Source organism: Hipposideros armiger, unplaced genomic scaffold (genome assembly GCF_001890085.2).
Source record: "Hipposideros armiger isolate ML-2016 unplaced genomic scaffold, ASM189008v1 scaffold_64, whole genome shotgun sequence".
NCBI classification, from domain to species: domain Eukaryota; kingdom Metazoa; phylum Chordata; class Mammalia; order Chiroptera; family Hipposideridae; genus Hipposideros; species Hipposideros armiger.
Genome location: NW_017731414.1, coordinates 544,949 through 568,387, shown reverse-complemented (window position 1 = coordinate 568,387; position 23,439 = coordinate 544,949). Strand labels below are relative to the sequence as shown.

General features: G+C 50.8%; 2 protein-coding genes and 1 long non-coding RNA gene across 4 annotated transcripts in view; 2 read left to right on the top strand and 1 right to left on the bottom strand.

Annotated features, from left to right (window-relative positions):
- The window catches only part of MED26 (mediator complex subunit 26), a 48,299-nt gene extending 41,214 nt beyond the window's left edge, over positions 1–7,085 (top strand). Inside the window, exons 2-3 of the mRNA XM_019642018.1 lie at positions 3,870–3,944; positions 4,393–7,085. Of these exons, the coding sequence (XP_019497563.1) occupies positions 3,870–3,944; positions 4,393–6,045 (1,728 nt within the window). The 3' untranslated portion in view covers positions 6,046–7,085. The remainder of the gene's footprint in view (positions 1–3,869; positions 3,945–4,392) is intronic.
- A 2,038-nt stretch (positions 7,086–9,123) lies between these two features.
- On the top strand, positions 9,124–21,694 carry SLC35E1 (solute carrier family 35 member E1). Of its 2 annotated transcripts, XM_019642038.1 has the most exons (6): positions 9,128–9,621; positions 9,915–9,985; positions 12,150–12,287; positions 13,495–13,620; positions 18,026–18,271; positions 18,739–21,694. In XM_019642038.1, the coding sequence occupies exons 1-6, from the start codon at positions 9,213–9,215 to the stop codon at positions 18,967–18,969; spliced, it is 1,221 nt and encodes a 406-aa protein (XP_019497583.1). In that variant the 5' UTR covers positions 9,128–9,212; the 3' UTR covers positions 18,970–21,694. The 2 variants fall into 2 exon arrangements, with proteins under 2 accessions (XP_019497584.1, XP_019497583.1); XM_019642039.1 differs by lacking the exon at positions 13,495–13,620 and having other exon boundaries at positions 9,124–9,621.
- Positions 21,695–22,692: 998 nt separating this feature from the next.
- Positions 22,693–23,439, bottom strand: part of LOC109382375 (uncharacterized) — a 5,418-nt gene continuing 4,671 nt past the window's right edge. Inside the window, exons 2-3 of the long non-coding RNA XR_002123921.1 lie at positions 22,807–22,978; positions 22,693–22,725 (exon numbers count right to left, since the gene is read on the bottom strand). This is a non-coding gene — a long non-coding RNA (uncharacterized LOC109382375). The remainder of the gene's footprint in view (positions 22,726–22,806; positions 22,979–23,439) is intronic.

Here is a 23,439-nt window from a genome sequence, read left to right as displayed (position 1 = left end):
GGGACAACGTCTGTCCAAGGACAAGGACACTTTGTGCTGCCGGGCTTGCTCTGCGGGGACTGCTGGTTCAGGAGTGTGTGGGGACCCAGGGCTCTAAATATACCAGGGTGAGGTCACTGGAGTGGAGATAGGCCATGTGGCAAGCCTAGGACCTTGTCGGGGCCAGATACCCAGGGCTGGGGACAGGGAGTGGGTGGCCTTGCTGTCCCTGTGGGACCGACCTCCTTACTGCCCAATCTCCTCTTGCACTGCCTCCCTGCCCTCGGCATGTTAGAGGTATGTGGGGGTTGTTTCTCAGACCCTCTCCCTTGGCGCGGCTTGGAGAGGAGGTTTTTAGGGCCATCTGGATGTGTTCATGGCCACAGCCTTGAACAAAAACATCGTGAGGTAAGGCCTTTGTTGCCAGGATGCAGGTTGGCCCCCTGGCAGAGGAGCAACTTTGCGAGAGCTGCCAGGCATAGTGAGGGGCAGTGTTGTTGCTCTGTGGTCACTGCAATTGACTCCCAGGCTGCCTTCAGCTGGAAATTGGGCAGATAAGAAAAGCTGAATGTGGCCAGCAGAGTAATGGCCCCCCAAGGATGTCCACATCCTAGTCCCCAGAACCTGGGAATGTGGAACTTTACAGGGAAGAAGGGACTTTGCAAATGTGACTAAGGGTGTAGACCTGGGGTATCTGGGTGGGCCCAGCCTGATGGAGTCCTTAGAAATGGATACCCTTTCCTGGGTGGTCAGAGATGAGATGTGAGGGGGCCGGCCGAGTGGCACGATGGTTAAGAACTCGCTTGGGATGCCAGAGGGCCCCGGTTCGGATCCCACATATGAGGGCCAGTGACACTGCCCTCCACAGCTAAGATGCTGAACAACAGCTCAACCTGGAGCTGGGCTGCCATGAGTCGCCTGCGACGGCATAGGCTGCACTCCCTGTGGCAGTGGGTTGCCATGGGCTACCGTGTGTAGCCAGCAGCCAGCGTGAGCGGCCAGCAGCCGCAGTGAGCAGCCGTCCAGAAGCCGGCGACTGATCTGCCTCGCCAGAGAAGAGCGCAATGATGGTGCCAACTTGGGCCAGTGAAGCAACGTCCTCCACAACTAGACTGAAGAACAAAACGACAGCAACTTGTCTGTTCCCCTTCCCCCAATTCCCCAGCACTTCTCATCCCCCTAATTCCCCAATAAAAATCTTTAAAAAAAAAAAATGAGATGTGAGGGCTGTGCGCTATTGCTGACTCTGAAGATGGATAGGGGTGGGGGCGAGCAGGGGAATGCAATTCCTCCCAGAAGCTGGGAATGGCTTTCAGATGACAGCCACCAACAGAACAGGGACCTCAGTCTTGCAGCAAGGAGGGACTGAATTCTGCCAATACCTGAAGGAGTAGGAAACAGGCCCTTGGGAGCCCCCCAAAAGCAGGGCAGCGTGCCGACACCTGGATGGCAGCCCAGAGAGACCTGAGCACACTCCTGACCTCTGAATCCTGAGATGTGAGATGATGCATGTGTTTCGTTTAAGCTGCTCAGTCTGTGATCCTGTGTGATCATTTGGGCAGCAGCAGGAAACTGATACAGCACAGTGCTGGCAAAGATGTGGGAAACAGGCTTCCCCACCTTCCAATGGGAACAGCCTCCCTGGGGGTTAATTACAGTTGCTCACGGCCTTGGAGCCAACAGCCCCTCTGGCTGCTTGTTTGTTGTTAGCCGAGAGTCACATCTGGTAAAGGCGGTGATTGCAGCCTTGTCTGTAACTGATTAGAAACACCTAAGTGTCCCCTCAACAGGCGCTGCTCACTGGGGCCTCCACCCACTGGAAGGCTAAGCAAAGGGAGGGTCTGTGCTGCTGGACGTTTCACATGTTAGTGAGAAAGAGTAAGGTATAGAACTGTTTGGATTTTTTTTAATGTGGTAAGTGTATACACAGGCTTGCACATGCAAGGAATATTTATGGAAAAGCTACAAGGAGACATTGCAGTGGCTGGGTGGGAGGTGTACCTTTCCTTGCTGTATCGTGTGTGCATAACTTGGTGCTTGTGTGGGAGGGGTGGGGGAGGTGATGTGCTCACCGTGTGATCTTGGAGGGGAGAGGGGTCTTCTTTGGGTCATGGGCTCCCCCCACAACCAGCTCACTGGAAAACTGCAACTGTTGGGTTGTGAAGCTGTAGGAGTTCTTTCCTTATTCTGGACCCAAACCTTCAGTGGGAATGTTTTGTCAACATGTCTTCCCAGACTGAGGCTTACCTCTTCATTAACAGTGTCTTTTAGTAAGCCCAAGTTCTTTTTTTTTTTAAAGATTTTATTGGGGAATTAGGGAAGGGGAACAGACAAGTTGCTGTCCTTTTGTTCTTCAGTCTAGTTGTGGAGGACGTTGCTTCACTGGCCCATGTTGGTATTTATCATTGCGCTCTTCCCGGGTGAGGCAGTCGCTCACTGGCCATTGAATGGCGGCTCATGGCAGCTCACACCAGCTGCCGGCCCCTCACAGTAGCTCACGGCAGCCCACTGCAGCCCCGCTGCAGCCTATGTCGTCGCCAGTGACTCACGGCAGCCCAGCTCCAGGTTGAGCTGTTCACCATCTTAGCTGTAGAGGGCGCAGTGTCACCGGCCCTCATGTGGGATCCAAACCAGGGCCCTGCTACTCAGAGCTGGCGTCCCAAGCCAACTCTTTAACCAACGCACCACTCAGCTGTCTCCAAGTTCTTAATTTTGATGAAGCCTAGTTTGTCCATATTATTTTCTTGGATGGTTAGTGCTTTGGGGCTCCTGGCTCCTGAGAAATTCTTGTCTGCCCCAAGGTAGCAAAGATTTTCTTTGTTTCTTCTAGAAGCCTGAGAGTTTTCGCTCTCACATTTAGGTCTATAGTTGATTTTGAATTAATTTTGAGTATGCTGTGTTGCTTGGTGTAAGTGGAATTGATCGTATGTATTTCTGATACATACATCACTCCCCATGGTTTGAGCTCTGTCTTGATGGTGCACAGAAGCTGTGGTTTGCTCATTTCTATGGCTCTTTATTTTTCTCATTCTGTTTGTTTGACTCGGAGGACACTGGTATCATCATAACATTTGACCACATGACCTGAACCTTTCTGTGGCATCTCCTATCTATAAAATGTGATGATAATACCTACTCCAGGATTGTTGTGACAAACAAGGTGGTGACATATGGAAATATGAGTAGGACTGGGCCTGGCTTGTAGCATGTATCTAAAAGGGATGTAATTGCTTGGTCGTAAGATGACCCATGTTTGTCTGTACTAGACAGAGTCCACCTCTCCCCAGTCTGCTGTGCCCAGAGCTCTTTGGTGTTGTCAGGTACCACTTCTGCCAGGTGAGCATGTGCAGAGCATCCACTTGAGGGGTTCAGTTTGCATTTCCTGATTACCAGGAGATGAGCACTGGCGCTGCAACCTCCTGTTTAGCCCAGGGTCTCTATGTGTTCCAGATGGGGATCCTTGGGGCCCTGTGGCATCTGTCTTCTCCAACCTTCTGACATTTTGCTCTCCATGGTGTCTTTGGATGAAAAGGTCTTGTTAATGTAGCCAAATCAATTGGATTATTATGTATCAATCTTTTCTTTTAAGCTTAAATGCGTTTTATTTAATACATACTTCAGCCTCCCACCCCACCAGATGGCAGAGTAGAGTGAGTCTCCCAGATCAAGAGCAGATCTTGTTTCACGTCATGAGTTGTGGTTGTGTGACAGCCAGGCTGGTGGGTGGACGTGTACATGGAAGGGAGGGTGAGCACTGGGTGCCACGTTGGCCCCTGGAGCAGGTAGGAGGCTGTGTGGGACGGGGCTTCAGTAATGCGCGGCTCCATTGGCTCTTGGTGTGAGGAAGAGGGAGACGGGCAGGGGCATGACGAGTGACTCTTGTCTTGCAGATCCGGAACATGGTGGCGGTGCTGGAAGTCATCTCCAGCCTGGAGAAATACCCCATTACCAAAGAGGCACTGGAGGTGAGCATCCCTGGCCCACAGCACATGGTTGAGAGTGCCGTTTTCCCATGGGCACTGCAGGAACTAGGGGGTTCAGTCTCAGAACTGGGGCTTCTTTCTCCACAGGATTCCCTGCACCCTCAGGGGCAGGGGGGTTATGCCCAGGGGAGGCTGCAGGGGGTGATGCTGGCCTTGGGCCCTTCGTTTGCTGTTGCCTTTGCCACAATGTGCTCTTCCCTGGCAGAGTGCCCTTGCAGTGGCCTTGGCGCCAGCAACCTGCAGAATGGTACTTCTGAGAATGCTGTCTCTGGCTCCGGGACCCTCGAGAGTCTGAGTACTAGATTTGAGAATTTAGATGTCACAAAGGACCCAAAATCCTTGTAGGTTTTGTGTCTGGGAAGCCGGTACTTTGGGGCTCACGGGGGACTCCCTATCCCAACAGTGTGTCATAGTCTCTCTCTGTTTGTAGGAAACTAGACTCGGGAAGCTCATCAACGACGTCCGCAAGAAGACCAAGAACGAGGAGCTCGCCAAGCGGGCCAAGAAGCTGCTGCGGAGCTGGCAGAAACTCATCGAGCCTGTGCACCAGAATGAGGCGGCGCTGCGGGGGCTGGCGGGGGCCCCTGGCTCTGCCAACGGGGGTGCCCATAACTGCCGGCCGGAGGCGGGGGTGGCCAGTGCACCCAAGAGCATCCATGACCTGAAAAACCGCAATGACATCCAGAGGCTGCCTGGGCAGCGGCTGGACAGGCTGGGCAGCCGCAAGCGCCGGGGGGACCAGCGCGATCTCGGCCACCCTGGGCCACCTCCCAAGGTCTCCAAAGCAAGCCATGACTCCCTGGTCCCCAACTCATCACCCTTCCCCACCAACGGGATTGGCGGGAGCCCCGAGAGCTTCCCAGGCCCCCTGGACAGTAGTGGGCACGTGGGCCCCGAGGGTGGCCGCCTAGAGCATGGTGAGAATGACAAGCACAGTGGCAAGATCCCTGTCAATGCCGTGAGGCCACACACCAGCTCTCCGGGCCTAGGCAAGCCCCCTGGGCCCTGCTTGCAGAGCAAGGCTGTGATGCTGCAGCAGCTGGACAGGGTGGACGAGACCCCAGGTCCCCCCCACCCCAAGGGGCCACCTCGCTGCTCCTTTAGTCCCCGGAACTCACGGCATGAGGGCTCTTTTGCACGGCAGCGGAGTCCATACACACCCAAGGGTTCTGTGCCCAGCCCCTCACCACGGCCCCAGTCGCTTGATGCCACGCAGGTGCCGTCACCGCTGCCACTGGCCCAGCCGTCCACACCTCCTGTGCGGAGGCTTGAACTGCTGCCCAGTGCTGATAGCCCAGTGTGCTGGCTAGAGCAGCCTGAGGGTCACCAGCGGCTGGTGGGGCCAGGCTGCAAGGCGGGGCCACCCCAGGCTGAGCCCCTCCTGCCCAGGGCTGGCTTCTCCCCGGACTCCTCCAGGGCTGACAGTGATGCGGCCTCCTCTGGTGGCTCGGACAGCAAAAAGAAGAAGAGGTACCGGCCTCGTGACTACACGGTGAACTTGGACGGCCAGATGGCCGAGGCGGGCGTCAAGCCTGTCCGGTTAAAAGAGCGGAAGCTCACCTTTGACCCCATGACAAGACAGATCAAACCTCTGACCCAGAAAGAGCCAGTACAGGCCGACAGCCCTGTGCACATGGAGCAGCCTAGGACAGAGCTGGACAAGCCCGAGGCCAAGGCCAGCCTCCAGAGCCCCTTTGAGCAAACGAACTGGAAGGAGCTGTCACGCAATGAGATCATCCAGTCCTACCTGAGCCGGCAGAGCAGCCTGCTCTCATCATCAGGCGCGCAGACCCCGGGGGCCCACCACTTCATGTCCGAGTACCTGAAGCAGGAGGAGAGCACCCGGCGTGGGGCCAGGACGCCACACGTGCTACTGCCTCCAGGGCCGCCCACCGACCTCCCAGGGCTGAGCCGCCAGGTCACGCAGGATGATCTGGACAGAATCCAGGCCCGCCAGTGGCCAGGGGTGAACGGGTGTCAGGACACACAGGGTAATTGGTATGACTGGACGCAGTGCATATCGCTCGACCCGCACGGCGACGACGGGCGGTTGAACATTCTGCCTTATGTCTGCTTGGACTGACTGGCCCTTGGCCTCTAAGTGCATTCCTGCCTTGCAGTTAGCGGGCGGGTGGCTGGGGCCTGGAAGCCTCCAGTGGTTGGGAGCACGGCCAGGGTGGGAGGGAGGGGGCGGGAGTCTCGGTCTCTCCATGCTCTTCCCTCAAAATTCTCCTTCTTTTGTGAAATGCTGCTACCAGTTTACTAACAAAATTACAAAGGAAGGACCATGTGGAAGGAAGGCCGGCAAAGTGAGTTCAGAACTCTATAGCAAACCAGCTATAAAAAGCGTCAGTCCCACACCCCAAAAGAGGTGCGGACACTTCCCAGCACCTGTGTGCTGGGACCTTAATGGCAGGCAGGCACAGAAAACCTATGGGAGAGGTTACCTTTAACACAGCAACAGAAGCACGCATCTCATCTGTGTTTCCTGTTCTTTAATTTGGTCCTGAGTGTCTGAGGCTGTGGCCAACACCATAGCCTCTGTTTGCACCCTGCCAGGCCAGTGTTTCCGTCCTGGTGCCAGAAGCTTCTCGGCTGCAGTAAGCTGCTGGTGTTGGGCGGGCCACCTGGCCGGCTAGTTTGACCCACACCCCATGGGCATCCACACATTAGTATCTGGTTTCAGTTCAAACCCAGTTTTTAAAGAAATGCTGCAAAAATTTACGTTTTCTAGAGTTTATTTTATTCCCCTCTTCCGTCTCACCACCAGCCAAATAATTTTCCTTTCTTTATCCCTTTTCATTTTCCCCTTCCTGCACATATCTAGAAAACACCTTTCTAGAGTCCCATCCCCAAAACACAGTTCCCACAGGTGCTACTGGTTTGTAAGCTGTATTGTTGGCGAGGAGACCTGTCTGTGCGCTGGAAACACTCATGACCATTCCTTTAGATTCGTTTGCCTTATGGTTATTGTCATAACGCGATTTGCAAAAACAAGGAGCCTTAGTGAATGTACAGTATCTAGACTTCTGTGTTCTCAGGATGCAGAAGGGAGCAACTTTGCTATTTGGTCCAATAAGTGGACACCTTGTGATATAAATGTGGAAATAAAAAAAAAAAAAACCATTTGCACAAACCAGTCTGAGGATCATTTCTAATTTAGTCCTTTACAGCCAAATCAACTCTTTCTGGATTCTGGATGAGCTAGAAAGACCCCAGGCCCCACAGCCAGACTGCAGGAAGGCAGGCAGGCAAAGTGACCAAGTCAGCCTGTTAGCATTCTGCATGGGCACTGACCTCTACTTGCCTTCCATCCTTTCAGGGCCACATGCTGCCTCTCCCACCTCCAAGGTCACCTGCTAGGTTTGGGTGACAGAGACTGAGGATCCACATCAAGGAATCTTATCCTGTTTCCAGGCCTCACCTGCCCCAGAAAGAAGCCCTCCTAAGCAGGCTCAGTGGCCTAGGTCTCGGTGACCTTGTTTTGCTCCCTATTTGTAGTTTTTACATGGCGTGGCACAGAGCCCTGTCTAGCAGCATACCCCTTGGACCTGGCCCCAGGCTGCCAGCTCCCCATGCAAAAGGGAGCAAAAAAAAATAACTTCTCCCTTGACTATAAAGTGATAAATTGTTTAATTCTCCCCCCTTGTCTCTGGAACCACAAGCTGACTTTGATTTTCTAGCTTTTTTCACTTTGGAATAGGTTATTTTGGACATACCTACTTAATTTCATAGATGAGGAAGCAGCTACCCCTTAAGAGGGGCAGCCCCACAGGGCAAACCAAGGGGTCCAGGAACAGTCAGGACAGAGCCAGCTGGGATCTGACCTAGCCTTGGTATAGGACACCCACCCCCAAGAAGAGGGCTGTGGGTGAAGTGGCTTTGAGAGCAGTCTGAGTTTGAACACCGGCTTTGCCATCTACCAGCTGTGTGGCTGTAGGCTAATCACTTCACTCCTGAGTACGTGTCCCCATTTGGGAGATGTAAATACTCCAGAGTTGTGAGGACTAAATTAAAAGATCAAAGTTTAAAAACAAGTCAGTGGAACCATCTGTTCTGTGGAGTATCTAGTTCTTTTCCTAACTCCACCTGCCTGTTTTCTCCCGCTTAATGTGTGGCCAGCCCTGCTGCCATGCGGTATCCAAGAAAGTAACAGTCTGTGACAAAGGGTGGCTGGCACAGCTGGGAGATATTAGGGTGCAGGTTGGTGTGCTATGAGAAGAACCTCCGTTCCTCAGACCTGGGCTTTGGGACAGGTCTCTGCTCCCTGCCCCACCTACAGGGACCACCTTTCCTGTCTGAGTATCCAGTAAGTTCCAGGGTAGATATTGCCTACCTTTAAAAACTGAAGTTTAAACTAAGGTTTTCCTCCAACATTTTGGAGATCACTGGGTTGCCACTTTATAGCTTGCCACTGTAAAAGAATTTTAACACCCTCTTCCCGCCCAAAAGTTGTTATTAGTACGTGACTTGGAGCACATGAAAACTCATCTTGCTGAAAACACCGATTTTGTTTCTCCGCTGGGGCCTGGGATCGTTCCAACCCGGCTGGTCCTGGGGCGCCAGCAGTCGGGGGCTGCGCCTTCTCCTCCCACAGAGCCCTGTAGACAGTGCCCGAGGAAGCTGCCATGTCTGAGCTTCAGTCTGTCCGTCTGTGAATGGAGAGGGTCATACCTACCGCACAGAGCACGTCGTGACGGTTCCCAGGACGTGTTCCCGATGATCGACTTCGGCTCCCGATTTTCAGAAAGAATTTCAGCTTTTCACAACTTGGTCTTTCACCCTCGGTAAAAGATCTTTCACCTCCGCTGCCGCCTGCCCATCAGGAATCTGGTTGAGGGCGCCAGTGTAGCGCGGACGTCGAGGCGTGGCCCGCGAGCTCGACGGCCGGCTCATAAACGCCGGTGCGTCGCAGCCCTTGCGCGCCCGCCCACTCCGCTCGGGCTCCGGCTCCCGATCCTCGGCTCCCGGTCCCCGGGCCAGCCCACCATCCTGCAGACGCGTTCAGCTCCCAGTCCGCAACTCCTTCCGCTTCCGAGATAGGCCCCGCCCCTACCGGAAGCCCACCGCGGGACGCGGGGCCTGCCCTCGCTACGTGGTGGCGGGCGCGTCAGCTGGCGCGCGGCGGTGACACAAGACAGCATCTGCCAATGGGGAGCGGCGTTGGCTGGCGCTCCCGCCCATCCCGGCCCTGCTCCTGCCCCGCGTTTGGCCGTCGGACGGGCGGGAAGGGGTGGCGGCTCAGGCAGGATGGCGGCGGTGGCGGCCGGCGCGGGGGTCCAGGGCGCGGGGAGCGGCGGCAGCGGGGCGCGCGAGGGCGCGCGGGTGGCAGCGCTGTGCCTGCTGTGGTACGCTCTGAGCGCAGGCGGCAACGTGGTTAACAAGGTGATCCTGAGCGCCTTCCCGTTCCCCGTGACGGTGTCGCTGTGCCACATTCTGGCTCTGTGCGCCGGGCTCCCACCGCTGCTGCGCGCCTGGCGCGTGCCCCCTGCGCCGCCAGTCTCGGGCCCCGGGCCCAGCCCGCACCCGTCGCCCGGCCCGCTGCTGCCGCCGCGTTTCTATCCGCGCTATGTGCTGCCGCTCGCCTTCGGCAAGTACTTCGCGTCCGTGTCAGCGCACATCAGCATCTGGAAGGTGCCGGTGTCCTACGCGCACACCGGTGGGTGCCGCGGCCGACCAAGGATTGATATCTAGCCTACAATGCCGGGCTGGGGCTGCCGAGGCTGTTAGCAGGGGAGCTACAAGCACGAGGGTCTAGGGAGCTGGGGAGCCGAGCTGGGCGGACCACAACTGTTGGGATGGGGGGGGGGGGAAGCCCCACAGAAAGAGAAGGACTGAAGAGGTTTGAGGGGCTGCCAAGCTGTCGCAACCCGTGGTGGATTTGGGACAGGCTCCCAGGGTGCGCCCCTGGGCTAGAATTGATCCCTGAGCACTCCTTGCTTCTTTTTGCAGTCAAGGCCACCATGCCCATCTGGGTGGTCCTTCTGTCTCGGATCATCATGAAAGAGAAGCAGAGCACCAAGGTAACCCAGGAGGGCTCTGGGCAGGAGGGGGCTCCAAGGGCTTCTTCGCTGTTGCCTGGCTAGTGACGTGGTCCAAGCTCCTGGCCTGCAGGCTGCCAGGCTTCCTGGTAAATAAGGAAGTCAGCTTAGATGCCTCTGGTGGCCCTTTTGCTGCAAATTTTCTCAAATCACCCTGGAGGCAGTGTGTGTCCCTGTGTCGTCTCTGCTGTTTGGTCTCATGGACTCTGCTGTGTCTCTCTGGTCCCACTTTACTCCCTGTTTTGATTCCCTTCCCCGGGGTTGCAGGTAGGCAACGACTTGGTCCCGCCTTGGCCAGGCACCCTGTGCCCCTCCAGTGGTATCTGGGATGAAACATCTAACTTGCTGGAATGGAAATCTGACAGAGTTTCACTTCTTTGCAAGAGACGGGTCAGTCAGGTTAGGGGTTCTTAGGGTCAGAGTAGGATGATAGTCAAAAGAGTCTGATTTTGGCAAAATTCAGCAAAGTCTTTGGAATAAAAACAGCCAGGAATTGGGAATGTCTGAGAATGGAAGTGAAAGCAACACACAGGACCCAGGGCTGCATAAGGAAGATGCTTTGGGCACAATCCAGGGTCTGTTCAAGATGCCAACCCAGGGTATTTTCTGGCTTAGGGTGAGAGAAGCTGTGGCTTCAGCCAGAGACAGCTTTGCCTGTGTCCTTAAGTGGAAGTGGGGCTCCTGTTGTCCCAGCTGGAATCCATTTCATATTGGACAGAGCACCTCTTTCTACGTGGTCAATTTCTGGCATCCTGTATTTTATGTAACTCAGAGCAGCAGTGCCCTGGATTAGCTTATAGAAATTGGGCCACCTCTAGCTGATTTTTTATTTCAGCCCAGCTTTTTCCCTGAAAGACCTGAGTGTGCTCTGCGGCTTGCTCCCAGGGTGATGTCAGATGTGACTTGTCTTCTGGGTTGGAGTTGCCTGGGAGGTGTGCAACTGCATCACTCGATATCACAGCATGTTTATCAGGTTTCCCCGTTGTCTGGGACATTGGACCCGGCTTGGGCAAGGAGCTGGAAACTTCACCCAGGGAGGAAGCAGTGGGGAATGGCCTGAGCAGGAGACTAATGATAATGATGGAATAAGTATGGACCCACCCATGAGGCAGATAAGGCAGGTCATTCCAGATCTCAGGGGAAGAAATGGGACTTGTAAGGAGAGAGTCATGTGGCCTAAGGGCCACAGCCAGTAGTAGGGGAGCTGGAATTCAGAGCCCTTGCTCTGAATGGGTGGTTTGGGGAAGAGTGGGAGGGCCTCACTACCCCCTCCTAAAATCTCCACAATGCTTTAAGAATGTCCTTCGTAGGAGACAGGTAAGTGGGGAGTCAGAAAAACTAGACGTCAGGAATGGATCCCATTTCCTGGAATTTGGGAGCCATTTAGTCAGCAGAGCTCAGGAGCCATTCCATGCGCCAGGCTCAGGAAAGCTCAGACCTTCTGGAAGTCCTCCTATCATGGCATGTTACTCGTTCATTCAGCCAGCGGTTACTGGATGCCTGCTGTGTGCTGGGCACCAAGATAGAGCAGTGAACAAGGACCTGCCCTAAAGGAGTGCAGCAGCACAGACAATGTAACGGACACTTATAAGGGGTGGAAAGCTCTGTGCTTGGGAACACGCAGCAGAGGAATCTGACGGGGGGTGGGGGGAGGCGGGTTGGGGAAGTTCTTGCGAATGGTGTGTGAATTGAGACCTGAGGGGAAGAGAGGTCTCCAATTGGAGAAGGGGGGGTGGGGGGGAGTGTCCCAGCCAGGGTAACTGCATGTTGAAAGAGGGACCCTGCGAACCTCTTGGAGGATTGGGGTTTCAGACCCTGGTGTGTTGGTGGTGGCAGCTGGATAGAAGTTAGGACCAGCCTGGTTTGTGGCCCTGAGCAGGGGCTCTTAATGGGGGTGTTGGTATAGGGAATAGGGCTGCCCACAGTGACACAGCCCTGCCCCAGGTACTCTGATAACTCTGATAACCATCTGCCTCCCCTCAACCCCCCAGAGCATCACTGTCACAGCTAACACCATTGTCCAAAGGGGTAGGTGGTGTCCGTTTGGTGAGGGAGGAGAGAGTAGCTCAGGCTTTCCCCCGGGTGTCTGTGTTGGACAGCCCAGCAGGACAACGGCCCATCAGCCCCTCTTGCCTTCCTCCCACAGGTATACTTGTCACTCATCCCCATCATCAGCGGCGTCCTGCTGGCCACTGTCACGGAGTTGTCGTTTGACATGTGGGGGCTCATCAGTGCCCTTGCTGCCACACTGTGCTTCTCACTTCAGAATATTTTCTCCAAAAAGGTATTTGGGCACCATCTGGGATGTCCGTGGTGTTTTGGGGGTGCATAGGTGGCATTTGAAAAGGTGGCCAAGTAGGGATTTCTTTGGTGTTGGAGCAAAAAAATTCATGTTGCCCTTCTGCTGGTTTTCTATTTGTTGTTTAATTTTTTAATAGTTTTTTTATCATACAGTTAGCATATACTCAATGTGAAAAAATAGAGAAAAACCCAAAGGGAAAAAATCAGAATTGAGCACCTACTGTGTGCCAGGCACCATAGTGGATGCTGGAGATGAAGAATCAGGAGACCTGTCCCCCTGCCCAGGGGTTTCTACGCTATTGAGTAAAGTCACGGTACTATCCCCTAAAGAGAACTGTTAATGCTAGGGGTATTTTCTGCACAGCTTTTACAGTTGTAATATTATAGATACATTTTAGAATTTTGCTTTGTTCATTTACTGTTGTAATATTACATTCTACCACATCATTAAAAATGATTGCTTTTGGAGTGGCCGGTTGGCTCAGTTGGTTAGAGCGCAGTGCTTATAACACCAAGGTTGCTGGTTCGATCCCCACATGGGCCACTGAGTTGCACCCTCCACAACTAGATTAAATCAACTACTTGACTTGGAGCTGATGGGTCCTAGAAAAACACACTGTTCCTCAATAAAATTTAATTTTAAAAAATGTTGCTTTCAACTCCTGTAATAATCAAATCACAGTCTTTTTAGGTACACAGATAATGAATTCAGTTCTCCTATTGCAAATGCAAGTTATTTCCAACTATTCATTGTAAACAATGCAGTAATGAACATCTTTCTGCATAATGTTTTTCTCTCAGGTTATTTCCTTATGATTGGTTTACAGTTCTTGGGTCAGAGGGTATGAGATGTTTATGGCTCTTGATATACTTTACCTGGTTGTATTCTGAAACAGCTCTATACCAACTTAGAAGTAAGTCAGCAGGATTTCAGAGTGCCTCTTTCACTGCAGCTTCACCAGCATTGAGTATTGCTGGTTTTTGTTTTGTTTTGTTTTTCCTTTTCTCGGTCCTTTGTGCATGAGGCATTGTGCTTGTTTTGGGCATGGGCTGTGTGTCTCATCATAGGTGCACTTGCAGGTTTGGCAGTCAAGGTTCATGTACAGTCACTGTGTTTGGGGCCTGGGTAACGGAGCCCTTTTTGCCACTTACAATGTCAATCAGCCTTTAAAGAAGTTTTCTCTCTTCAGGTTTTGAGAGACTCACGGATCCACCATCTCCGGCTGCTGAACATCTTAGGCTGCCATGCCATCTTCTTTATGATCCCCACGTGGGTCCTGGTGGACCTCTCAGCTTTCCTGGTCAGCAGTGACCTGGTGAGTTGGCCAGCGCCAGAAACACACCCTTATCTTGACTGGTTCCAAAGTAGGTGCTTTGTCGGGGAGTTACACCTCTGTGTTGACTTTGGGGCATTTGGGGCCTCTGACGGGCTGAGGCTTTGAACACTCAGCTCTTTGTCATGACTCATGTTACGTGCAGTCGAGGAAGTCAGCTTCCTTTGCATTTCCTCTCCAGTGTGCTAGATCCCAGCTGCTGATAGCGGTCGCATTTGTACCAGTGGCATGAAGGAAGAAAAAACTGCATAGGGGACTTTTCCTGTCCTAATAGACTGGTTCAGAACTCAGCCTGACTCTTTCAAACTGTGGTCGATTCCTTTCTTGATGTCATCGCTGTACATATTTCCGTTTACTCCAGTTGTAGTTGTAGCTCTCTGAGCACAGGAAATAGCTTCTTCCCACCACCCACCAGGCCAGCCTCCAGACAGTGCCAATGTAGGTGACAGTGATAAGAAGGAGGTGGGCATGGCTCTTTCAGGCCTGAGTTAAGGGGAAGAAGTTAATATTGATTAGGGCTTAATGGGGCCTGACTGGATTCTTGACCTTGGTCCTTAATCCTTAGTACCACCTGTGGGTGCTGTAGAGTTTGTCTCCCATTACCAGACGAGCAAACTGTGCTCCGGGTTCTACTTCCCCTCCACATTGATTTGCTGTGATTTTTTTGTGAAGAACTTTCCATTATCAACTAGGACTAGTCTGTTACCTTGAAGTACAGTGCACGAGAGGCAGTTCAGTGCTTCTCTTTTAATTACCAGTTTTCAGAGTAAAGAGTTAAGAGCTGACTTCAAATGTTAACCAGTAAATTGAGGGTTATTTTTCCTTTCTAGAGGGTGGAGGAGGGTTCTTTTGGTTTTATTAGTCTCTGTGAATTCGTGTTTGTCAGTTGTACCTGTTAATCTTTTCATATTCAACTTATCCTGTCTTGGCTGATGGAGTCCTTCCTTTTGGCTCCCTGCCCTTCTGACAGCACACGTCAGCCTTTGGTGGCTTTTGGTCCAGCAGAGTGTCCTTTATCTGTGCACCTCCCATCCCAGACCTGCCATCAGCCACTCCTTGGGGAACCCAGGTTGCTTGTAGTTGTCAGTGTTGTTCAGAGACACACTCTGAATGCTGTGTGCGCTCACTGCTGTTGGGCTATCAGGACTTTTAAGCTTTTGCAATGAAATACTAGGAAAGATGTGTTTGGGGCAGAAGGGAGAGTTCATATTGATTCTTTCAATTCCCTTTTAACGTAATAGGATTTATTACTGCTTTGATTTTTTTGTTTATATTTTTTCCGGAACGCTTGATTCCTCGCAACATTTCCTGTTCACTTGTCTTACTCGTTATTCACATACATAATCCTCCTGTACACACATATAATCACTCAGAATGAGAACCCTGTAGGACGACGGCAGGTCGAGCACTGAGAGAAGTTTAAGATTTCTGTGCAGCTCTATTTGTCCTTAAAACACGTCCCATTAAAAATGTACAACAGGTCCTCGAATAATGTTGTTTCGTTATAGCGCTGTAGGAGCTTAACTCTTGTTTCTGTCAATTAGCCTGTGGTAAAACTGGTTTTGTGATAGGTTGTTTTGCTTAAAGTTGCAGAACCTATTGATGCCGTTAAGTGAGGACTCACTGTTCATTTGAAATATTGTGTTCTAAGGGCACCTGAAATAATTGTTTTCACAACATGCCTGTGTCACCAACTTGTGTAGTGGGGTTCCTTTACTTCTGTTTGTTTTCAATTTTTTGGCATTGCTTTCTTTTTTTGCCCCCTCTGAATATGTCAAATCTTATTTCCAAAGCCAAAGGATATGACAAGGTTTATTTAAAGAAGTCTGGCTTCAGTCCCTGTTGCCTCCACCCACTCCCCTCCCTTCCTCCATAGGAAGCCATTTTCGTGCACTTGCTTTACCTGTCAGTGTTTCTTTTCACAAATATAAGCAAACTTTTATATATTTGCACTTCCCTCCTCCTTACACAAAAAGTGACTTTTTAGATATTTAGAAAAGAGCAATTTACTCTTTTCGCTCAATAATATGTCCTGGAGATCACTCCTGGTTGACGTATTTAGGTTTTTTTCATTTCTTTCATTGGCTGTATTATATTGTCGATAAGTTTGTCTTCAGTTCTCTTTTACTGTCCTATGTTACAACTCTTTGGTGTCTTTGTGTACACGCACAAACGTGTATATAGACTTTGCTCTGTTCTCTCTTCTTTGCTTTTTCTTGTATTGAGGATATTTTTCAGTTTTCTTCTAGTGTTCACCTTTTTTTTTTTTAATTTTAGTATCCTCTTTTTCTTGTTGAGGCCATACACACACACACACACACACACACACACACACACACACAGGGGTGCCAATAAAATGTATACACATTTTAAGAAAGGCAAAAACTATATTAAGATTGTAATACTCACTATATACCGATAACAAAAGATGAATACAAGTCGCATTTGACTTCTGCAATTACAAGAGGTGCTCAAAGTGGTTACCATCAGCATAATTTTAATACAGTTTTTTCCTTTCTTAAAATGCGTATACATTTTTTGAGTACCCTCTGCGTGTGTGTGTGTGTGTGTTTAACCTTGATGGGTCCCTTGTACATTCTAACAGCAGCCCTACAGGAGCATACAGTATTCAATAGTGCCCTACAGGGGCCATTATCCCAACTAGGGGCAAAAGTCTGGGTGACCTTAAGCAGGTCACCTAAGTGTATCTTGCTCACCTTTGAGAGGACTGTGTGATCCACCCCCCTGAGAGGTGGTAGAGATGGAATTAGGCAGCCATCCTAAGATTGCTCCCGCTCCCGTCCTAGCAGAGTCACCGTGCTGGGGGAGCCAGCTGTTTCCTCCCAGAGCCAAGGCCACTGTGGCCCAGGAATTGGTCTGCAGAGAGCAGCCACCACCAAGCAGCTGTGGCTTTGCTATCCGACAGAGCCATGCTGGGTCTTGAGACCGCTGTGTCCTCAGCGCACTGGGACACAGGGATGTCCCAGCACTGCTGTCTGGGTCACAGACACTGGAGAGACGGACAGCCTAGGGCTGTCCGTGGCTGGTGTGCCATCTCCAAGGTCATTCACTGGACTGGCAGCCCTGTCTGTACAGCCTCTTGGTTCCCTGTTCTGAAGACTGGTATCAAGGTGGGGCTGCAGAGGGCCGAGAAGCATGGGAGCCATGCTGTATGCCTCCTGGCTTCCAGTCGTAAATAAATACACAGAAATATTGAGCACTGGGCAATCCTGGCCAGCTGGCCAGGGCAGGGCCTTCCTGATTCTCCCTATCTGCTTGTCCCAGGGTCAGCCCAAGCTCTTTGGGGGATTCTGTGGTCCAGATGTCTGCTAGTTGTGAGTTCTGACTTCTGGGCCCCCTTAATCCAGGTGCCTCATTCTGGTGAGGGTCAGACAGTAACTGCAGTTTTGATGGTAATATCACCGTCTTCTCGCGTCTGTGTGGCTTGGAGTTGTTTTAAAGCACCTTTGGAGCCATGATCGTGTTTGATCCCCACAGCAGTGGCATTATGTGGGCTCAACAGGGCTCATCCCCCGTTGCACAGACACGAAACCATGACCAAAGAGGTCAAGCAACTGCCCAGGGCTTCAGTGATGGGCAGACCCAGGGCCTCTGGCTTCCCTCCTGGGGGGTTCTTCACACACTCAGGGGCTGCCTTCCCAGGACCTCCCCATCTTATAGGATGCATCATGTCTGCTCTGGTCTTAATGTTTGTGTCCCCCAAAAGTTCACATGTTGAAATCCAACCCCCGATGTGACGGTATTAGGAAGTGGACCTTTGGGAGGTGATAGGTCATGGGTGTGGAGCCCTCATCAGCGGGATCTGTGCCCTTAAAGGGACCTCAGAGAGCTCCCTTGTCCTTCCCACCACTTGAAGACAGAAAATTTCCCACGAGAAAATACTGTCTATGAACCAGGAAGCCCATACCAGACATGGAATCTCCTTGATCTTGGCTTTCCAGCCTAAGAAATAAATGTCTATTGTTTGTAAGCCCCCAGCCTATGGTGCCTGTTTCAGCAGCCTGATCAGACTAAGACCAGGTCCACTAAGCAGACCTCTCTCTGCTGACCCCAGAGCCCTGGCCCTCAACTGTCCAGGGATGAGGGAAGGCTTTGGTTCACGCTGTGTTCTGTGCCCTCTAGACACCTGACTTCCCCTATACAGGCCTCCACTTCCTCAGCAGGAGAGGGAGGTGACGATAGTGATGGTGGTGACTGTTGTGCCATGCAGTGTCGTAAGGGTTAGAGGCTGTGTGTATAAAGCTCCTGGTATCACACAAGGACCTAAGTCTGCTCCCCACTGTTACCCCGATAAGCCACTGCGCCCCCTCCCCCACCTCTGCCAGGGCAGGCGTGTGACCTCAGTGTCTTGCTCCCCTGTCTGTAGACATACGTGTCCCAGTGGCCCTGGACGCTCCTGCTCCTGGCTGTCAGTGGCTTCTGTAACTTTGCCCAGAATGTCATCGCCTTCAGCATCCTCAACCTCATCAGCCCTCTGAGCTACTCGGTCGCCAATGCCACCAAGAGAATCATGGTCATCGCGGTGTCCCTGATCATGCTGCGGAACCCGGTCACCAGCACCAATGTCCTGGGCATGATGACGGCCATCCTGGGGGTCTTCCTGTACAACAAGGTAAGTTTGGGGTGGGGGAGGCTGTCCCCTCGATGCCCAGGGAGGCACCAAGAGATGATGGTGGGAGGAAAAGAAGGGGTCTTGTCAGGAGCTGAAAGGCCCAGGTTCCAGCTCCCAGCTTTGCCACGGCCTGGTTTATGGTCTTGGTGCAGCCCGCCCACCCTGCCCTTCTTTTTCCCAGCTGTGGCTCTCAGGTCTACTGAGGGTTTGTCAGGATTTCGCTCTCTCCTCATTTAGGATCTGTTTAGTCCACTGTAAGGACACAGGATGGCTAACAGGGAGGGCTGCTCCATTAACCGTTCACTGGCCATGTCTGAGCCCTGCTCGGGTCGACACGTGTCAGCCTTGAAGGGCTGCTTGACTGTATCGAGCTCCCCTCTGTCCTATGCGCGTGTCCTGGGGAAGGAGCCAAGTGTCCCACTGCTCTTTTTTTTTTTTCCCCCCCCACTGCTCTCTTGATCCTGCAGACCAAGTATGATGCAAATCAGCAAGCGAGGAAGCACCTCCTCCCCATCTCGACAGGGGACATGAGCGGTAAAGAGCACCATCGGAGCCCCCTGGAGAAGCCCCACAATGGCGTCCTCTTCCCACAGCACGGGGACTATCAGTATGGCCGCAACAACATCTTAACAGACCACTTCCAATACAGCCGGCAGAGCTACCCAAACTCATACAATTTGAATCGCTATGATGTGTAGAGCCTAGTGGACAGGGTGGGCTGTTCTGTGACGCCTTCCCCACCCTCAGCTGTACCACTTCTGACAACCAGTGAATGTAAGCCCAATCGAGAAGATGGTACACAGGAATGGTATACAATCATCAGAGGAGAGAGACCCTGGGCTCCCAGCCCCTGGAGCAGCAGGATGCCCTCCCTGCAGTGAGGACCACTGCCTTCCAGCTCCAGGGTTTTTATGCCCTTCCTTCCTGGAGTCTGTCATCTGAGGGTGCTTTTGCTACGGAGATCTTGGCCAGGTTTTTTTTCACCTTTCTGCGTGGACTTATTCCCTAAGTCATGTATGTCAGAGTTCTTGTTCTGCTTCCCAGATAACATTTCCAGATAATCCTCTGGAAAGGTGGAATCGCCATGGATACAGACCCCAGAGCAGGCAAGGAGATGGACTCAGTTTTCCTGTCAGCTCCACGGCCGTTTGCAGTTACTAGCAAGCACTCCCAAGTGAACAGCTATTGCAGTTAGCATTATATTCTTGGAGGCTGATTCTTTGACCTGCAAATCAGAATCGGTGTGTGCAGGGCACTGCCCCTCTCAGGGCAGTAAATAGGGGACTGCAAAGCTGGGGGGAGGGATCAGTAGGAAATCATGGTCAGTGTTTCAAGCTCTATTTCTGTAATAGTCGTTTTGTCTTTTCTGGTGGGTCTTCACTGCTGTGATGACTTTGCAGGATGTTGGGGAGATACTGATTTTATGAGGATCTTGCATTTTTCTAGGGAATATTTTATAGTTGTGTGTATATTTATGCCTTGGTCCCCAGGAGGGGATGCATTAAGACTGGCTTATGGGTTGAAAACCCTTTTGTTTTTAAATGCTTAAAAACAAGAAAAGTTCCCACTGGCGATGCCTGTCTTGACACATTTTGACATTCTGTAGGAAGCAGTGAGGTGTTGAGAAGTGCCTCTCGAATGACCACAATTGCTGAAAGCAGAATGAATCAAGAATATCTCAACGGTTTATGTGACAGACAAGAACACAGTGCTGGGATTCCACGGCCTGTTCTTGTGCTTACCACTGGGGTCCGAATCATGTCCTGGTGAAGGGGAGAAAGGGCGAGCACCAAGCTAGGATCTGGTTTGCCAAATCTGATGCTGTGGTCAACGAAAAGTTTGGGCTCTGGCAAGTTCAAATCATCAGAAAGATTATGTGAGCCCAACAGGTACCTCTGTGTGCCAAGGTCCAGGTCGGGGTCTCCATCTTTCTTGGCATTATGAAGGACCGTGTCCTGCCTCCCCGAGGGGACTACTGGCTGGGTTGGTGGGGTCTATGGTGATAGGTGCTTTCTTCCTTCAGCATTATCCTCAGCAGATGGGATAGGGGTCCACCTTTTACCTGCTGGTGAACGAGACGTTTCACCATTCAAAGAAGTGTTGTAGCTTATGCTTGACTCCTGGTCGGTTGGTTTTTGATCATTGGAATTTTGTATTTAAGAGGTTCCGCTTTGTCAGCTCACGAATGGGCCACTCCTGGAGAGGTCACAGATGCCTTCTGGCCTGTGAGTTTATGAACCACCAGCCTCAGGAGTCCCTGTTTGTTGTCTGTTGTTTGCTTACTGATAATTAGTTTGGCCCCAAGTTTCGAGATGATTGCTGTCTGAAACCTGAAGGGTGTTACTGGTGACAAGAGCTCGCTGAGCGCTTTCACCAGAGGCAGTCGAGTCTGCAGTTGAATTTTTCTCACTGGTGAATAACAAGTGGGGATAATTTTTGCAAATCTGCCAAGATACTACGATGGTTGTCTTTATGATTATTAGAGTAACTGACTCCTTGAACATGTAATTGAGCTCCAAAATGAATTATGCCTCCATTCAGCTTTAATGAAATTTCCAGTGTTGCTGAAATTTGTATATTATTTTTCCTTTTCCAATGCAAGATCTGCTGGTGAGGGGAAATAACTGACTGGTTTTATTATGGTTTATAAATTAATAAATGGGATATTTAATTCTGTACATAACATAAATTTACAGTAAGTACATACACTGGAATTAATGAGACAATCATATTAGACCAAATCATCAAATCAAAGGACAAAGACATACTTTTGAGACTTGACATTTCAGAGCTGACGTTGACCTCTCAAAGGCCTGTTTTCCAGCCACCTACCTCCCTGGCCCACCACCCCCACCCTACTCCCACATTCATATTTGCATCTCTATTCCTCTCACACTCCTCACTGCTGGCGGTTGTGGCAGTGAGTTCAGTTTACCCCTCCAAGATGTGGTCTGGCCTGCGACACCCTGATCCACCTCCTTCATTTTACAGAAGGGGAAACTGAGGCTTAGAGGGCATTTTTGAAGGGTGTTTGTTCAGTGTTGAGACTTGGCGTGGAATTTTTAAGCACTTGCTTTCAGTCATTCATTGTAGGGAAAATCAAACCCCTATTACAAAGGAGAGAAGCCAAAACACGTTACAGAGAAGCAGCATTTGGAATTTCTGAATTTTGCTGTGTATTAGGTATACATCGTTAAATAGGCCTTTTATTGTCACTGGGACGTAACCAGACCTGATACGTTAAGGGTCTAACAGCCTTAAGGGCATAGGACATTAAATTATTAAAGGACCTGAAAATTGTGAAGTTTTTTTTTTCCATTGTCACCTGTTTCCAAGACTTAAATGCTATAGACTATTCTGTGGGAATGACAATGTATATTCATTGATGGCATTTACCAAAAATAAATGATGGTCTCCAGGGAACTGAGACTGGTCCCAGTTTGTCAGTGAGGGTCTCTGATTGAACCTGTCTTCATTGTGCCCAGCAACAAGACAAACAAGAGGTAGACAGAGAAACTGACCTAGTTCTCATATCTGAGTATATTACAATATTTTTTTTTAACTGAGCCAAGTTTAGGACTTATAATTTGTGAATTTATGAGATGGTAGAATCAAACTGTAGAATCACAGCTTAACAGTTAATGACATGCTTTTATTGAACAGAATAACATGGAAAACCCAAGAATGTTGTGGCAGCTATGCTTATGGAGATTGTTTCTGAGGAGTAATAGCTAATATATGCCTGATGCAGCGGTGGGTTTTCACACACAATCCGTATCATCTTTATGTTAAGTTTTATTATTTTACAGATGGCAATGAAGCCCAAAGGGGTTGAGTCACTTGTCTTGGATCGCACAGCTACCTGTCAGCCTCCAAAGCCTAGTTCCCCCCTATTACTCAGAAACCATTCCCAACAGAATTTCCTTCAATCCCAGTTGAATGTGTCGACCAAGCACAAGAGTCAGGAGGCTTTGGTTAGACATAAATGACAAAAATCTGTTCAAGGATCTTAGGATTTGCAAATCGGAAACACAACTAGGCACTAACCAGAGTGTTCCAGAGAATGGAAAACAGTTCTTACGGTAAAAAGTACCTTCTTGAGGGCAGGCTGAGTGGTGCGTTGGTTAAGAGCTGGCTTGGGGCGCCAGCTCTGAGCAGCAGGGCCCCAGTTCGGATCCCACATGAGGGCCAGTGACGCTGCCCTTTACAGCTAAGATGGTGAACAACAGCTCAACCTGGAGCTGAGCTGTCGTGAGTCACCGGCGACAGCGGAGGCTGCAGCCCCTGTGGCAGTGGGCTGTCATAAGCTACTGTGAGTGGCCGGCAGCCAGCAGGAGCTGCCAAGAACCGCTGTGAGCAGCCGTCCAGAGATGGGCGATCGATCTGCCTCATTCGGGAAGAGCGCAATGATAATACCAACATGGGCCAGTGAAGCAACGTCCTCCACAATTAGACTGAAGAACAAAAGGACAGCAACTTGTCTTCCCCTCCCCCAACTCCCCAATAAAATCTTTTTTAAAAAAAAAAAAAAGTACCTTCTTGAAAAGCACCAGTCCTGCATCCTGAGCCTCTGGATGGTCTGTGATGGTAATGTTCCAGAAGTCCCATGGTCTGGGTAATGGATAAAGTTTTTCTAAGTGCTTCATTCGTTCCCAAGTCCTTCAGAGGGTTGTCCATGGGAATTTATCTCCACGCACTGATGCACAACTAAAAAGTTCAAAAGTTTAAGTCCTCACGCTAATTAAAGCAAGAATACAATCATTTCCTCATGCCTCAGCTTACTTGGACTTTAGTAATTTGACTATGGTGACTCCATCTTATTCACTCTCTCAAAGTATATGAGTTTCTGTTAAAACAACTGCCCACATCTTTTTAATTCATAGTCCTTTTATTCAATGACTTACTGAGCACTTCATTTGTAGCAAGTACAGTAAACAGATATGTAAGCCTCCTACCCTCAGAGCACTCAGCTTAATTTATAGATGTGTAACCAAGAAGCGCACAGGTGCTATGTTGGATGTATGTGAAAAAAATGCTGGGCCGGCCGAGTGGCGGGATGGTTAAGAACTCGCTTGGGACACCAGAGGGCCCCGGTTCGGATCCCACATATGAGGGCCAGTGACACTGCCCTCTACAGCTAAGATGCTGAACAACAGCTCAACCTGGAG

Coding starts and splice junctions, on each gene's coding strand:
- SLC35E1 (XM_019642038.1), top strand. CDS start 9,213: ATGGCGGCGGTGGCGGCCGGCGCGGGGGTCCAGGGCGCGGGGAGCGGC. Junction 9,622..9,914: donor GGTGTCCTACGCGCACACCG/GTGGGTGCCGCG, acceptor TTCTTTTTGCAG/TCAAGGCCACCATGCCCATC. Junction 13,621..18,025: donor TCCTGGTCAGCAGTGACCTG/GTGAGTTGGCCA, acceptor CCCTGTCTGTAG/ACATACGTGTCCCAGTGGCC.